This window comes from Telopea speciosissima, chromosome 8 (assembly GCF_018873765.1).
Source record: "Telopea speciosissima isolate NSW1024214 ecotype Mountain lineage chromosome 8, Tspe_v1, whole genome shotgun sequence".
In the NCBI taxonomy this organism is placed as follows: domain Eukaryota; kingdom Viridiplantae; phylum Streptophyta; class Magnoliopsida; order Proteales; family Proteaceae; genus Telopea; species Telopea speciosissima.
Genome location: NC_057923.1, coordinates 2,087,605 through 2,105,169, shown reverse-complemented (window position 1 = coordinate 2,105,169; position 17,565 = coordinate 2,087,605). Strand labels below are relative to the sequence as shown.

Below are 17,565 nucleotides of genomic sequence, written 5' to 3'. Positions count from 1 at the left end.
TTTTGCAAGGTTTAGACAATTTGTAGGGTCTAAGAGCATGTATCACTTTATGCATGTACCTTCATCACATTTGGAGTTTCAAAAATTTCAGTTGTCCAAAATAAAGGTTTTGAAAAATCGAAGACTGAGGGAGTTCATGGGGAGATGCCTGAGGAACAGTAGTAGGTGTGGATGAAAATATGGGGATGCATGATACAGGGAAGGTTATAAATTTTTATGGAAAGAAATACAAAATATTAGGCCTGATTTGGTATGATTTCTATTTCAATTTCATGACTTGGTTTCTATTTTGGAAATTGTTTGGTTTGCTTTTTGCATTTTATTTCAGTGAAATAGAAATCAAGTAGAATGGAAATTCTGAAATAGCTGAGAAGCTATCAAGCTGTTTCAATTTTGAAATTGAAATTGATTTCAGTCCTACTCTTTAATGTGAACATGGTTAATTTGCTGGGCAAAGTAGTAACTTCGTGTTACAAATAAAGCACCACCCTTGATCGTCTCACCACCACCATTTCACCACCACCCGGTTATCACCACACCTTGGCACCAACACCACCATCCCTCTTCTCACAAAGAAATATAGAGAATCTATTCTTAAAAATTGAACTATTAAATGATTTTTTTTTAGATATTTCAGACTGATACAATCAAAACAGTATCAATTTTTTTGACCAAAAATCTGTTTATTAATTATTTCATGAAATCAAGCTGAAATTGAAATGGAAATCGTACCAAATCTATAGAAGCAAGACAGGGGAAGACATTTATTTTTTTTTGTGGAATTGGAGAGCTTTAATAAGGGTTGGCGCGGGTTAGGGGATGGGGATAGGCCCCAAGGTGATTTGAACTTATGATCTCTTATTGGAGAAGTTGGTCTTTTGCCAACTGAGTTTATCCCTTGGGGTAACACAAGGGAAGACATTTGATTGAATTAGATTCTAAATTTTGACGTGGGGCAACCGATATCATTCTTTACGCATCCAATGGTTTGAATTATCATGTTACTATACAAGTGGAAAACTAGAGATTCCTTTCCAAGTTGTTTTGCTTGGAAGAGCTCCTTTCACTTCTTCGTTACACATGGTTGGTGGAGGCTTGGTGAAGCTCGATTGGGAGACCTTCCTGGAAGAGAAACGTTTGATACTGAGGTTTGCTCGCAAGACATTTCAATACGATCTGTTGAAGAGGGTATGAGAGCTCATCGCGGGGACTTGCAAAGCCACCCGACCTTACCTTCACGCAGAGGCAGATCTGTCGAGGGGCATTGCACAAGGTGGGATGGCGGATCAGGAAGAGAGGCCTCATCAGCTCTCAATTCTATCAAGGTCTATGAAGGACTTGTTCTGATTTCTGAATACAGTTCTATCAAGGAGAGGAGTTTATTCAATTAAACCAGAGAGCCTATTGGCTCTCTGGTAAATCAATGCTATGACTTTCCACAGCACAGACCTGGTATGATGAGAGGAAAGGACACATTTAGCAATTTTGTGGGGGTCATACATCTCTGCAATTGGATCTTGGAACAACTTACAACGAACAAGAATTATACACGAGGGTTCTTATTTCTTACAGGTTCATCCGTTCAAAAATATCAAGGCGCCAAGCCTAGTTAGACAAAAAAGCCTTGAAACAACACAAAGTGCCAATGGTTCTTAAACTAAACCATGATCCCACTTGGAAGTGGGAACTGATCCTTTATGATTCCTAGTGTAGGGTTTTAAAGAATCAAGAATTTGGATTGGCGGATTCAGATCAGAATTGACTGTGATTGATTCTGATTTCCACCGATCAGTACGGTCGATTCACACCCAAAAACCCTAAAAATTTCATGTTTTTGGATCTGAGAACCGATTTGGGTCGATTCCAATCTGATCTGGATTGGAATCACCAATGACTGACTGTCTCTAATTCAATGTTTTAAAATCCTGGTGATGCACGAACACTGATTCAACTTCATATGCTTTCTACTTCCTTCTACCGGCATTGCGTTGGATCTACGGCGATCCAAAGCCAAAATTGTCATGTTGAATTTATTAAAAACACATGATGATAAAGTCATGGACTAGTCTTGTAAGTTGTAACAGCAGCCTGTATTTTCTTATTCCAGCAAGGCAAGAATCAGCCAAAATCGATCCAGAAGCATATCTAAATCAACTGGTATTCTCATATATGAACTAGTGAAGTGCATAGAGTTCAATAGCATTTAAATAAAACATTGTTAATAGAATGAAGGACCAATATGCGCACCAATAACTTATTAGAATCAATCAAATATACAATCATTAAAAATATTATAAATCTCCAAATAGGTAAAAAAGAAAGGCCTGTTATTATCCCCTATAAACTTCCTATGGTTTATTTTTTATTTTTTACGAAATCCTGTGGTGGTACTCAGCCACAGAAGCCAATTAAGAAGCAAAAATAAAAGAAGGGGGGATGGCTGGGAAGGAATTTTACAATGATACCTTATGCAAAGGCCAATTCAAATGCTTGCCTGGGATAAATCTTGCAGGCAATCCTCCAATTCCTCAGCCTATACCGCAACCCACGGATTTCAGGGAAGCATCTGTCTTATGTACACCATTACCCTACAGCCCTCCATTATAACTTATCAGCAATCCTTCCTAAAGCATCTGCAAGTTTGCTAAGAACTGAAACTAAACTGTCAGCATGGTCCTTCCGCTGGTTTCTATCTAATTGGCAATTGATGTTCTGAGCCTCAAGTTGTGCTGTGAGCATTTTACTGTTCCTCTCTAGGACCTCGATCAATTGGTCTGGCAAAGTGGCTTCACTACCAACATCAGTTGATAACCGCCTGCGCTTACGCCCCTCTTGAGATGTAGACCCTTTCTCAGGATTCACAGTAGGTTGTTTTTCATTTGTTGTACCTGCAGAACTCAAACCGATCAGCACAAGAGAGTTTCTGGAAGTGCTCTACTCTTTCTGTAAGCAAATAGTTCTGTCATTTGTTTGGTGCTCATTTTACTTGTTCAAGGGGATACTTTTAAGCTGATCTACGACCCAACCCCCAAAAAAATCGGCTGTAAGTTTGAGAAGGTAACTAGAATGAGAGGATAGGATGCTCGTAGAACAGGCTAGACTGAGTTCTCTCTTTACCTAGCTTCCCCTTACTTAGCTGCAAGTACAAGGAGGTAGTTTACTTGGGGACGACACATAAGTGTTTGGTTTTCTCTTCCCTAACAGAGGGTTTACTCGTATGCCGTACTTTCTGTAGCTCCTTCCGTTCACTCCTGCCCAACAAGGAACTAGTGTAGCTCACTGTTGGCCTTAACAGCAGCAAACTGCATGACTTAGCCATCAGTTAGCGAAGGTAAAGGGGCGTGCTAGGTTGCTTGCAAGGCTTGCACATTACGTGAAATATCTTACTCATGTATGCACTTACCAAGATGCAAGCAATCAAACCATTCTTTACCCACCCCAAAAAAAGTCCATTCTGTTGAAGCTTCCTACTTAAAAGCTAAGCTCGTAAGTGGAGATACTTCCCATGTGTATAGGCCCAACTCCAAGGTCCTGGTTAACCGTTGTGGGACTATTTCAAGCAGAAACCTTACAATTTTTTCTTCATAATAGGAATTGGATAAGCCTACTTCACAGAAGTGGAATAAACATGTGAATATGCATAGAGACTACCCCTTTTATCTTTTTCACTTAATATCAAAGAGAATGTTATAGATTGGACAGTTAATGAACATCCAACTGGAAAATTGGATTTAGGTCAAGTAGGAGAAAAGGTGAGAAAAGACATGCATAGCTTAACACTAGTAACAAGTATGGCTTTGAATAGAGCGGATTGGAGAGAAAGGATCCATGTAACCGACCCCATTTAGTTCGGATAAAGCTGAGTTGAGTTTTCAGCAAGGTCGACCTTGAGGATTCACCTAATGGTGAATGCTAAATCCCCTAAATGCCAGCTGCTATCATGGAATAGAGAAGGAGGTTTGCCCTTCTAACCATTAGATGAATCACATTTTCCTTATAAATCTACACATTGTTTTTTATTTTTGGGCTCACGCTTCATAATTCTTTACATGTTCTGTTACTCTATACAGTCTCTGAGTTATGTTGGAATGAATGAAATGAGACGGTCTCAATTCAAATTTAGTGCTGGGGAAATACAACCTAGTCATAAAATTTTTGCAGTTATGCATACAGAGCTCAAATGAGCAGAGCTCTACCATGCCATTCAGTATGGCAGGCATTTGAATATTGCATAAACTCTCCTAAATAATTGAAGAAGTGTTTGTGTCAAACACAACTTGGATTTAAATGTTCACCTTTTATTTTCTTTTTCTTGTCGTCCTTGTTCTTTTGGTATAAACATTTATCTAGCATACCATAGAAATTTCATTTTGCCATACAAAATTTTTTATGCTTAAAGATCCAGAATAACAAATAGACCAACCCAAAGGATTCAACTCAAGAAAGGGTGAATTTCAAAAATATGGTTCTATAGGCCCAAATAAGTTGATCAGATAAGAATGGAAAGAATCTCTTGGCTTTTGAGTGGTGTGGTGAGGCTATGGGAGATTTCTCTCTTAATATACCAGGCAATTTAGTTGAATCTCACAAGAGGAGGGGTAATTCAGGATTTCCTACGGCAATTGACAATGGTTTAATTTAACAGGAGATGTAAGCTTGGACAAGGCCAAAATGATTGATTGTTTGAGATGGTGAAGGGAGATGCCTTAGCTGGCTGATTGGTTCCAACAGTAGCACTGTAGCAGGTTGCAGAAAAAACAAAAAGGACTACAGCCCAGATATGCACTTCTTACCAAAATACACTTAGAAACAGATTTGAAAACTTAAATACCTGCAAGACAAACAACTAAACCCCAACTTCTTATTAGTCAGACCCAAAAAACCAACAACAACAAACTCAGCCTTATCCCAACTTAATGGGTCGGCCACATGGATCCAAACAAAACAAGGTTGGAAAAACTGGGGTCTAAACAATAAAAAGGGGGAATGAAGAGATGGGAAAAGAGGTGAGAAATGAAAAATGGAAAATGATAAATGAAGGATATAAACTGAGCCAAGGTTCAATCATCACAAATAAACTTCTTGAACAAGCAAGAATCTGCAATGCAAATGTCTAATTATAAGAAGTAAGGCTATGATCAACAGGTCTTACCTCGGATAAGATCTTCAAAACAAAGAATATTTCACACATAATAAGAACCTAGAAAACATGAGAATCAGATACATCTCACACAGTTGGGGAGCACAAGGCTCATTTATATGGTAAAAAACTAGATAGGGGACTCGATGGTTGAAATAGAGGGCAAGCTGCATAAAAACTCAAATCAGAATCCAGGAATAATCGAAATGAACAAAATTGTGGAATAGTAATTCATTCAGTTACTAACTCATCCAAGTAGTCTATCATTAATAATAAAATGCAATCATTATTTCATCATGGCAGAAGCATGAAGGTAACTCAAACGCATGGAAGTAATAGCTCCAATAAGCGGCTTATGTCAGAAGGAAACAGAAGTCAGAAATAAATCCCTATACCAGAATCAGTCGCAATATTAGTGTCATATGACTTGACCGAGACATACTGAATTGAAACATTCGATTTGAGAAAAATTATGCAACACTGTTTTGCTCAATGACACAGTGGTACTGACTCATTTCAGACTGCAAAGGTCCTAGACAACTTTAGTATAAGGATTTGATTTCCTGAAGCAAAACTAAAAGATTAGAACATAAAAAGAACATGAGAAACTATCCATCTCAATCATTACCTTGATCTAAATATCCTCTGCAAAATGGTTGGTACTGCTTCTCTGCATCCGAAACAACACCAAAGAAAAAATAATATTATTAGCATAAGAAAACATGGGATGAAGAGAGAAATTCATGGGATAGGGTAGTGCAGATGCAAAATGAAATAAAAATTCTCTCTTCAAACGCACAACAAACGTAATACGAATCCCACTATGAACCACAGAAAGAAAAACAGAGCTCCTACAGACAAATAGAGAGAAACCAATAATCACAAAGTAGCTCATAACCAGTTCTACAAGCCCAATAGGAAATCCAATTCAAATATTGAAGGATAAATAATCTGTAAAGCATGAGAGATAAGATTACCCGAAATCGGCAACGGAGCCGGGACTGTCGTCGTAGGGCTACCCGTCGCCACCGTTTCTTTATCGGGGCTCCCACCGACCTCCTCTTGCCCCGACTGATCAAAATCCGAAAAAAGCCCATCTTCCACCGCAGCGCTCCGACTGCTATCGAAGACGGCCTCCTCCTCCTCTGCCACCACCGCTGTCGCTGCCAACCCTTCACTGTCCTTCACATCGGCAGTCACCGTTGCCGGATCAGTCTCACTCCTTCCGTCCAAGATATCATACACCTCCCTGTCAAAGAAACCAGGCAATTTCCTCTCTCTCCTCAGATCGTTCCTCATAACCCAGAACGAGTCCGACTCTTCTTTAATCTGCGATTCCCACTCCTTGATCTTCTTGTAATCTCCGGCGAGATTACTCCACCGTTTCCGGCACTGGACCGGTCCCCGATTCACGCCGTGTCGTTTGCAGTAGGACGAGACAGAAGCCCACTTGGGCTCCAATAGGCTGGACCCCAGCGCCGAACCAGTGGCCCGACCCCTACGAACCCGGTTCTCCGCCACCTTCTTGCCTTGAATGAGGACCAGTATCTCCTGTCGCGTCCACCGAGGGAGCCTCGGCGGTCTATTGGCGTCATCGGCACCGTCGAGGCCGTTCGACAAAGGGGTTGCGTTGGGCTGTGCATCGGCGGGCGCCGCTGCTGTTGGGCTTAAAGGCTCATGCGCCATACGCACGAACAAGCAGGGACGAGACGGGACGGAACGGACTCAGCCTCAGAGGCTCAGAGAAAGCACGTGACTTAACGGGGTTTTGGCGTAACGGCGTTTCGGATGGAAGTCCGTTTGAACGGGAGGGTCATCACAACTTGGCCCATACTAAGAGTATTAGATTAGTGGGGAAGAGAGAAGAGGGCTTTGAGAATTGGGGTCTGGCCGTCTGGGGAAGAGTGAGGAGGGAGAGGGAGAGAAGGGGAAGGGGTGGAAAAGTGGAGATTAGGTTTGTTTCTTTAGGGTAATGGGAGTGTGGTTTTGGGTGGGTTTTAGTTTTACCAGTTGTTATTGGAGACCCTAATCTATAACGCTTTCTTTCTTTCCTTTCTTTAATTTCTTCTTTAAAAGAGAAAGAAACTAATTAATGACTAATTGGGTCCTTATATTCTATGCTTTATATTCAATTCCTTCACTACAAAAAAAAAAAGAAAGTTAAAAAGGACATCACTTTCTTTGTTTGAATTGATAAGGCACCACCACCCTCCTCCTCTATAGTATATATTCATCCCCCATGACCATGGTTCAAGTCGAATTAGCAATGAAATTAGTTTTCATGGTTTTCGATCTTGATTAAATTGGAAATGACTTAAACCCTAGAAATCAAGTACGAATCATCGGAATAGAAATCGTTTTGTATGTATTCATCCCCATATGACCATGATTCATGTAAGTAGAATCGGCAATAGTCAATCTCCATGGATTTCGATCTTGATTCAATCAGACATGATCTGAACCCTAGAAATCAAGTATAGATGGATCGATTCGAATTGTTTGGAATAGAAGTCAAAATAGATTGATTCCTCGAATCATGCCATGACCCCCCCCCCCTCTCTCTATTTTTTTTTTGGTAAACTCTCTCTCTCTCTCTATTTCAAGCACATAAAATTGAGCCATTAATCCTAATGGTTCTGTTATTTTATCATGAAAGTGAATTAATAAAAGTCACATAGGTGATGTAGGTCTCAATAGGGTGAGGTAAGAGTCACAATCTCTATGAGAGGGGGGACCAAAAGAGGGATGCCATATGGGATGCAAGGGTCTGCCTACAAGAGACGATGTATGGCATGTGGTATACTATCATTTCCTCTCTCCCATCTATAGGGGTCCTCCCACTTTCTTTCATTGTCTTTATTTTTTATTTTCAACCTCTCTTTTTCTTCTTTGTCCATTCATAAATGGCAAGATACCTCTGTTTGAGAGGGTCCTTTTGATTTTTGTCTCTCTCTACCAAGATGGCTTTAATCCTTCTCAAATATCTGGTTGTGATCAAGGTCTTGCCAACTACATGATAGTTGACAACCTTCCTTGTTTGTGTTCATGAGGCCAGGGATACCTTCCATATCAGTTGTCTTTGAATGTTTTTAATATGATTGGTTGTTTACCCAAAAAAAAGTTTTTAATATGATTGGTGGTGTATTCAAGGTTATAGGTATTCGAAGCGGAGGAAATATCAGTCTCTGGCGATACCGATACAGATATGTCCGTATTGGTTTGATATCGGATCATATTGATTCAAGTTTAAACTGAAATTCAAAATAAAAAATAAAAAATCATGTATTGCTAGATATTTTCGATTAATTATATCGGTCTCGTATTAAATTATCAGTATTGGTCTCTGGCAATATCGGTATGTATCGACCAATATGATACTGATATCTTGATACATTGTCATAGTGCAAAGTCTCTTTGTAATTTACTTCCAAGCAGATCTGAGGGAAGAAGGAAAGCTAAACTGTAATTTCTCCAAACAAGATAAACTTTAGGTTAACCTTTAAAGATGGTAAATTCATCCAGGTTGGCATTGGATGGAGTAGTTAATTGCACATTCAAATCAAATGGGCAAGTAACCTAAGCTATCGTTATAGATTATGTGAGCCTTAATGGTACTTTAATGGTCTATGGAGGTTAGGGTTTCTTATTATGGCAAGCACTACTAGCTGGAGGCAGTTCATTGTGGAGTGTCCCTTACAATTCTATAGTAAGTATTACTGTGTGTGACCATGGGAAATTATCGTCTCCATTTATCTGCCCCTCCATTGTCTCCATTACATCTAATAGGGGGGAAGTGGATCCCACTCAGGCAGTGTGTTCGAGCAGGGGGTAGGGTGGTCATTTTTGCCCTCTATGAGATGTAATAGAGGAAATGGAGGGGCAGATAAATGAAGACGATAAAGATCTGTCTATTTTCTATTGGCTCTTTCGGCTTCTCCCTTTTAAATAGGGGGAGTTCCCATATACTCTTTGTGTTTTGTTGAATATATTATGGGAGACGGTTTCCTCCAAGGACAGTGAAAGAAATAAAAAAATGATATCATCCATATGGGTCTACATGGGGTCCACATGATTAGAATAATAGAGAAATGTCAGTGTGGGTCTCATTATTTATTATGTGAGGAAGGTATAAAGAAATATGTACAAGGGTAGCGCAGCAATCTTTTCCATATAATATGTCGAAAAGTTTTCCTCCATCAATAGCGAAGGAATAATTTCTTCTTCACCAGTAAAGTGACCATATCATTACATTCCAATCTCCCTAGTGTCAAAATGGAAACTACACTCTCCTGTGGCCATCTAATGGTACTAATGTCCATGGTGAGAGAATGTGACTCATTTTATAATATATTATTCATTTAAACAAAATGTAATAATGATATTAAATACCATAATTTTAAAAAAATTTCGTACAATACAATCAATTACAGAATAGGCTATTTGTCTTATTGGGTCAACTTTAGATCGTGGGGAGCACAAAAAAAGGTGGTCTCATTAATTTGAATTATTTTGCTACCAAAAAAAAAAAATTGAATTATTTTATATTTTTATGTAGAAGATCTTTATTGTTGAATGTAAGGGGTTAATACTTTACATACTCGGTGTAAAACCCAAGCTATATTTTTCTTTTTCGGTTTTGGTATGATAGATCAGATGAGATTTTTTTTTTGGTAATAAATCACATGAGATTTCTACCAAAAAAAAGATCACATGAGATTGTTACTCTGTTGATGGTACGTGGGATGAATATATAAAATTAGAAGCTCAAAGCAATATTAGGATTTCAAAAGTTTCCAAGATCTCAACTTCAGTACCTGGTATAGAATCTGATTCAGTTAATTTTCAAACATTGATAACGAAGTAGTAATACTCCTCACCACAAAAAAAAAGAAAAAAAGAATGCTACCTAGTTGTGTGGTACTATGCGTAGACATTGGAGCTCGCGAAGGTACTGTGTTCCCCAGGAGAAAAAATTTACATCTATGTTAATGCCCTTGCATGTGCTCTCATTAGCCCCCGTGCTGGTGTAGGCGTTATACGACTAGACAACAATCTTGGTCTCAGTGTGGCTAATCATCCTCTCGAACCAGCTAATGATCATTGCCTTGGTAAGCTATTGCCTCACCAATTTGGTAATCAGACGTGAGCCGCTCATTGGGTGGATTCCTCCTTTTGCTCTTCAGCCTATGGGATATTAGCAGCTATTTCCAGCTGTTGTTCCTCTCCCTAGGGCAGGTTCTTACGCGTTACTCACTCGTCCACCACTAGAAACATTTCCTGTCCGACTTGCATGTGTTAAGCATGCTGCCAACATTCATTCTGAGCCAAGTTTGAACTCTCCATGAGATTCATAGTGGCATTACTTATAACTTCCTTGTTTGTAGACAAAGCGGATTCGGAAGTGTCTTTCATTCCAAGGCATAACATGTATCCATGTGCTTCATATTCGCCTGTAGTTCACTCCCAGAAATATAGCCATCCCTATCCCCCACGTCAATCCCACAAGCCTCTTATCCATTCTCATTCTATCACGGCAGGGGAGCAAGTCAAAATAGAAAAATTTACATTGGGTTTATGGATAATCACACACACAAAATAGTATCGATACCGATATCAATCATCCAAATTGAGCTGGATCGGATCGTGTTGCCCCTCAAAATATCAATATTGATTTTTTTAAACCATTTTGCCCTCTCCTGTTATTATACCACCGATATGGTATTGATTAAGGCCGATACAGAAGATTTATCCCTATACCTAAAACCGTGCTCCCATGCCCCTTGCTCAAAAAACCCTCTCTAATATTATACATATACATACATACATACACCCCCCCTATGTCCTTGATAGTTTCAATCTTCTAAGCTTAAAATCTGATTTAGTAATCGCTTAATATCAAGCTTCAATTGGTAAGAATCCCTTGTAACACCAATCCAACAGTCAAAAAACAATTTCTTGAAAGCCTGGTCATAGAATTGACACCCATTTTTATTACTATAAGAAGAATAAAGTTGAAAACTGCAATTCTACTTACCAAATCAACATTGTTTAATCATTAAAAGAAAAAAAAAAAAAAAAAGGGACAACTTTTTAAAGAAGATAACTGTTTGAATTCCATGGCCTTATATGCAAGGAGGGTAGTATTGAATGATTTATTCTGCTAATATCATTGTTTAGGTCAGGAGTCCCATCTTGAGTAATGAACCCGGGAGAAGAGCCATTTTGGGGACTCCTAGTTTTAGATTGGAACGTAGTTAAACTTGGGTCCATCTGATCAGGGGGCTAATACGTCCTAATCATCGCACTTTGGAAGGTGTTGGGTTGGACTTTGGCGTCTAAGACCTCCCTAATACTACTTTTAAGGACAAAGAAACGTGTGACGCCGGAGTGCAGATTCTAGCATGTGTCCTCTTATGTAATGAGATGTGGGATCTACACTGATAATCTTTTTTCTATTCTGACCCATAGGGAACCCATGTAAGGTTTAGTACTTTAGTTCACGGTATTGATCACCATCAGTATCAATACGGATAATCCGTATTAGGCCAATTTTAGTAAAAAAACACACATTTTTTTACCATATTAGTTGATATGTATCAATACCGGTCATTACTGACACCAATACATATCGATCGATACTGATACCTAAATCAATGGTCACACATGGATAATGTTATTCTTTTCAATGTCATTGATGTACATAGTGTGCAGATTCCTCCCTACACTAATGTCATGGGAAACCTTCTAATATTTCTAATATATTGCATATGGGTGGGGGATCAATGTCAGATTGCATGGGCGCCCCCTGCGTCCAGACACAGGGAGGATGAAATGACCACCCTACCCCGATGAGCCTGCCTCTATCAGATGCTTGTGTGTGTCCCTATCACAATGGCCCCACACTAATGCTGGGGTTAAGCGATCGGCCGGCAACCTTCTTTTTCTTTATGTATGTTTAGTAAGAAAAAATGATATATACACTGCCGGTAATACACTCTCTTCTTTGACCAAATGGACCCCTATATACTTGAGGTGGTCCTACCCATGCGCCTGTTGGCTTGGCATGAAAAATGCCAATACACACTTACAACATGTAGATCCTTCAACCAGTGATATACGTGGGGACCTAAAGCTAAATATAAGAAGTGTGATTTCAAGAGGTTTAGGTGGCAAAAGACAAAATGGGAAAACAAACAATGAAAAACCCTTTCATTGTTGTCTTCCTCCTCTCATTTGTCCATCACAACCACTGCCTTCTTCCCTGCACCTTGACAAAGATGCCGCCCATTAACGCAGCTCTGCTGCTACAGCCAAAAACCTTTTAGCTACTTCTCTACCAAAGATTACGACCGCCTTTGTTTAGGGCTTACCCTACTAGAAGAAATGAAGATTCTTTCTTTCTTTCTTTATATAACTTTGGAAGTATATTCACTATTATGTCATTTTCAATAATTACCATTATCTTGCACGTACATATGAAATTACAGATTTTATCTTCACTAAAAAGAAAGAAGTGTATAGTACTAAAAGGGCAAAAATAAAATAAAATAATAAATTATTAGATACCTCAAAATTAAGTTTCTTTCTGCTCAATGCTAATTTTCACTTCTCCTTGTCAACAGTGGCTGTACCACCAACAAGATTCCATCGGGTCAGGGAGTTATATATATAGTTACTCCATCCACACAGTTAAGTGTTCTTTTTTTATTTTAAAAGTTCTATCAATTTCTGGGTACCAAATTTTAAAATGGACTCATTGTTTTCTTCTCTATCTACTCTACCATTCAAGCTCATATGAATCCCTGATTTATTCTTCTTTTAAATTAGGAATATTCTCTGTTGCTTGGTTGGTTATAACAAAAAAAAAAAAAACTTGTAGTTACAGATAGTTAACTGTGGTTTTTTAACACTGCAGCTATAAATGTCTTATAACTGCTGTTTTTTCATGTGCAGTAATATACTAATATGAGATACTTATTGTTGCGATATTTAAGAAAAATCGCAATAACAGATGACTTTGTAACTGTGGAAACAAAAGTGTAGTTAAAAATTGCAATAATATGGAATACTTATTAGTACGGTATTCAAAACTACAGTAGCAAAAAGACCCTATAATTGTGAAAACAAAACCGTAGTTAAAAATTCAGAGCTATAGATTTGCTATGGAAAAATTTGTAACTAAAAATCCACAGTTACAAAGTACCCTTTTCCTGTAGTAGGAAATCCGCAGCTATAGACGTAGCCACAAAACTTGTAGCTGCGGATAGAAAAACCGCAGATAATAAGTAGCTGTAGGCTATTGGTGGATTTTAGGACCTTTTGTTGCAGAAAAAATCGCAGTTATAAGCCCTTATTGTTATATGATTACTCGGAGTTATAACCATTGATGTGGGAAAAAAGGTCAAAAGGCAATTATGTAATCTGATCATACATAATTACATAAACTTTTAATAAGGTGTGTAATGGGGGATTAATATCCCCATTCACACGAATTCATAAGAATTTTGTCAATAACATTCTTAAATCACAAACATAAATGAGGAGATGCATACCGTTCATCGACGTATATTGTGTGACGATTACTTGACTCCCATTGGCCATGATGACATGTGTCTACAAATCATTGTGATGAGAACGAACACAGAACTTCTAGATTTCTCCCTCTTGATCTCCTACAATGTTTCTCAGTGATGGATTAATATGAAACTTAGCAAAGACAGAGGGAGGACTTAGACTCCTTTACATAGATAATGTGATACACTCTTCTAATCAAGGATTGTTATTTAGACTAGGAATAGGACTCTAATCCCTTTGTTTCTCAGTGATAGATTGATATGAAACTTAGCACTCCGACGTATGCCATGTGAAGATTCCTTGTCTCCCAATGGCCATGATGATTTGCCTTCTATCTAATGTCACTTTGTCTCATATATAGTCCACGTGGGATGGTGAAATCTCAATATAATCAATATTGGGTTACATCGAAATTAACCCTAAAGACACTGATAGAAGTATTGCGAGCCTTAGAAAGGAAAAGTTATCTCTATAATGGTGAAAGAAATATTTCAAAGAGAGTTGAGAATCCAGTCTAAGAATCTTCATTGAATATGATAGATAAAGGAAAGATTCTGATCTAGAAAACACTAAACCAGAAGCTTGAATTATGCTCACCAGAATTGGTGGTTTTGTGTTGGCTTTTTCTTTTTGTTTTCTTTGTTTTATACAAAGGGAAAACTGTCGGTTAGATGGTTCACCTATTTCTACCATGTGGCATGACATGAGGTAGAAATTTACGTCATATTTAGTATGTATTCTTGGAATGCATTCTAGGTCAATAATGTATTCCAAAAAATAATCATACTAAACATAGCCTTACTCTTCCACCCAGGATCTTAAACATCTAGACCTACTCTTTATTTAACATATATTTGTAATCTCATCTTCTCAACCTCAACAGTTTGTGGGATCCGGATACGCCAACCCCTAAAGATCTCAACTCAAAATCGTGGTTAAAGAGAATGAATTATACAGCTATATTTTGAAAACATTTATTAGTGAACTTTTTTAAATTAATACTTACGTTTGATATGATTTCTAGCATTATCGACCTTGAATGCATACTAAACATAATATTAATGAACAGACAGACTTTAAGGCCATTGCTAAACTGTAAAATTTCTGCCCAAACAAACCAAAAGCATTAAACTGTAAGAGTATTAAAAAGGAGTTCGTGGGACCACTGAATTCAGGCAATCCGACGATGACAAATCCCACCAACGCACCAATTATGATGAATGGGTCAAAGGACGATGGGTCAAATCATCCAATCTATTATTTTCATTGGGTTTGGCGTGGAAAATTTTTGACTTTTAATAATTGATCACAATAAAAAATCTCTGGATCCGATGGTTACAATTTCACATTAAATCTGATATTCGTGAAGAGCTCTTCCAGTCCAAAGGAAAGAATGTGAAGTTGTCATGTCGAGGATTGAGGATCTTGAAGAGAAATTTCATGTTGGCCACTCCAAAATCCAAAACTCCAAGTCAACCTTGCAATAAGAAGATTACATGGAAGTTATGGAATTGGATCAGCTCCCCTATCTAAACATTCTTAATGGCAGCAGGAAAAGATATTGTTGACATAAAAAAACATGTCAAACACGAAAACGTATGTGAAGCCTTCAAGTATGGGAGCTGATCTGGTCTCAGAAGAAACAGACCCATGGGAGGATCTCAGGACAGGGCTTGAATGGAACGAGAAAAATCAGAGCTTAGTACCCTACCACGTACTAATGAGGCTAGAGATGTCAGACATATATTGAGTTTAGCTCATCTCCAGGGAGCTTAGCACACCAGGGTGCTGCCAGCCGTTGGGCTGTGCCACACACATATCTAGATGTGCATTAAGATGTGTGCAACACAGTTCAACCGCTGGATGTCCTTTGACAACACCCTGGGCACTGAGCTCCCTAGAGACAATCCTAATCCTATGATTTTAGGCTATCCTCTGTGGATCGAAGAGGCGTGTGATTTAATAGGAGTCAACCCTTTCTCTATCAGGGTTTACAAAAACGGAATCAGGATCTGAATGAGTCCCGATCAATTGTTGATCTGGATCGGTCAAAATTGGCTAGACTCTGCCCTAACCCTAGAAATGCAGTGAAGATCACCTGCTCAAGATCAGCCTCAACAGTTAACGTTGAGGCCGCTCCAATCACAAGTTTTAAAAACAGTTTTTTTTGTGGTTCTGTAGGTACAACAAATGAAGATCGATCCGCGACCTCTTTCTGACGTCGTGCCTCCGAGCATGGGAGCGGCGCGGGGATTGTAGTTGATGGTGTAGGGAGTCGTCACCTAGATCAGGATCTAGGATGGTGCCCGCCCTTCAGAGAAGGGCGCTAAATTAACTCCAATGACTCAATGGATGATCTACTCCAGATCTCTGGGTAAATGTCAAGTTACGGGATGGAAAGGTGTTAGGCACCTAGCAACCGCCCGGCCGATGGCCGGTCTTCCTAGACCAAACTCTATTGTATACTGTTATGTTATACGTATTATGCACCTAATTAAACTAATTTTTTTTTTGTGTTTTGATTATCTTTGTTGAAATTTATGGACCTAATTAGGCTAGTTAAAATGAATGTTTTAATCCTAAAATACTACTTCTAAGTTAGGTGATTATGTAGAGCCAAAATTACGAAAATGCCCCTAGAAGATCAAAATATGTACAAAGGCAAGAAATCTCATTTAAATGCTGAAATGATTAAAACATGATTAACAACATGCATGTAAATCATTAAAATATATACAATGCTACAAAGTGCCAAAATACCCCTATTAAGGCAAAAATACAAATATGCATGAAAATGCAAACTTATACTTAAAACATGCCAATAAAGTGATAGAAACCTTTCCAGGGCCCTAAATATGATTTGATCGCAAAATGACCAAAATACCCCTAAGGGCAAGAATGACTTTTTATGCATGGTCACGATTCATGGTGTGCATGTATGGGCATGAAAACATTCTAAAACAACTTAATACAAAATTTAATGCTTAGACATATATTTTTTTTTTCTGATTTTCTTGGATTTTCACAACAAATAGAAAAATGACATCTACGTCCCTAACAGTGTAGGGAACACCTATGAAAATGATCAAACATTCATGTCAGTGATTAATGATCCCATAAAATCAATCTTGATGAAATATGTATCCCATAATCTTTTTATGAATTTTTATGCATTGATACTATTTTCAATATTTTCTGAAATGCTAAAAAGAAGGGAAAACAAATAAAAATACAAAATCTCCATCACAGATCCGAATTGGATCAAACCAGAGCCCATTCCCACTAATCAAAACATGATCTTTAACATGGTCATAATAATTTGGTCCAAATACCCACTCACGTGTTCAGATTTTACATAATCCGAAATCCTTCATAGGGACAAAAATGTCACAAAAACCGTGATTTGGAGCTTGAAAAAATTAATGAATATAAAAAATATTGGTAAACATCATCCCTGAAAATATCAGAATTTTATCACTCTTGTGTTATTTTTGAAGATTTTTTAACTGAAAACAAGCTCTTTTAACTAAAGAAAATCAAAAGAAATACATAATAATAATTAAAAATATATAAATACTACCCTTGAAGCGTGAAAGTGTCTGGGCTCAGTTTACATATCCTTGGATGGCCGGAATTATTGCTGGAAAGCACCGAAAGCCACTCCAAGTGTGGTTGTCCCGAATGGCAAGAGTGGTGAACAAGGGGTATTTGAGAAATTATATATATTTATGGAAGCATGATATGGGATTTATATGGCATGGATGGAAAGAGGGGATCGCGAAATTCATGAAGGTATTTTTTTATAAATTTTCCTAGGTACTTAAACCTTCCAAAACACAGCCTATTTATAG

General features: G+C 38.2%; 1 protein-coding gene across 2 annotated transcripts; it reads right to left on the bottom strand.

Annotated features, from left to right (window-relative positions):
• Positions 1-2,243: 2,243 nt before the first annotated feature.
• Positions 2,244-7,156, bottom strand: LOC122672937 (trihelix transcription factor ASR3-like). Of its 2 annotated transcripts, XM_043831098.1 has the most exons (3): positions 6,118-7,152; positions 5,769-5,810; positions 2,244-2,888 (listed from the first exon to the last, which is right to left on the bottom strand). In XM_043831098.1, the coding sequence occupies exons 1-3, from the start codon at positions 6,824-6,826 to the stop codon at positions 2,602-2,604; spliced, it is 1,038 nt and encodes a 345-aa protein (XP_043687033.1). In that variant the 5' UTR covers positions 6,827-7,152; the 3' UTR covers positions 2,244-2,601. The 2 variants fall into 2 exon arrangements, with proteins under 2 accessions (XP_043687033.1, XP_043687034.1); XM_043831099.1 differs by lacking the exon at positions 5,769-5,810 and having other exon boundaries at positions 6,118-7,156.
• Between the last annotated feature and the right edge of the window lie 10,409 nt (positions 7,157-17,565).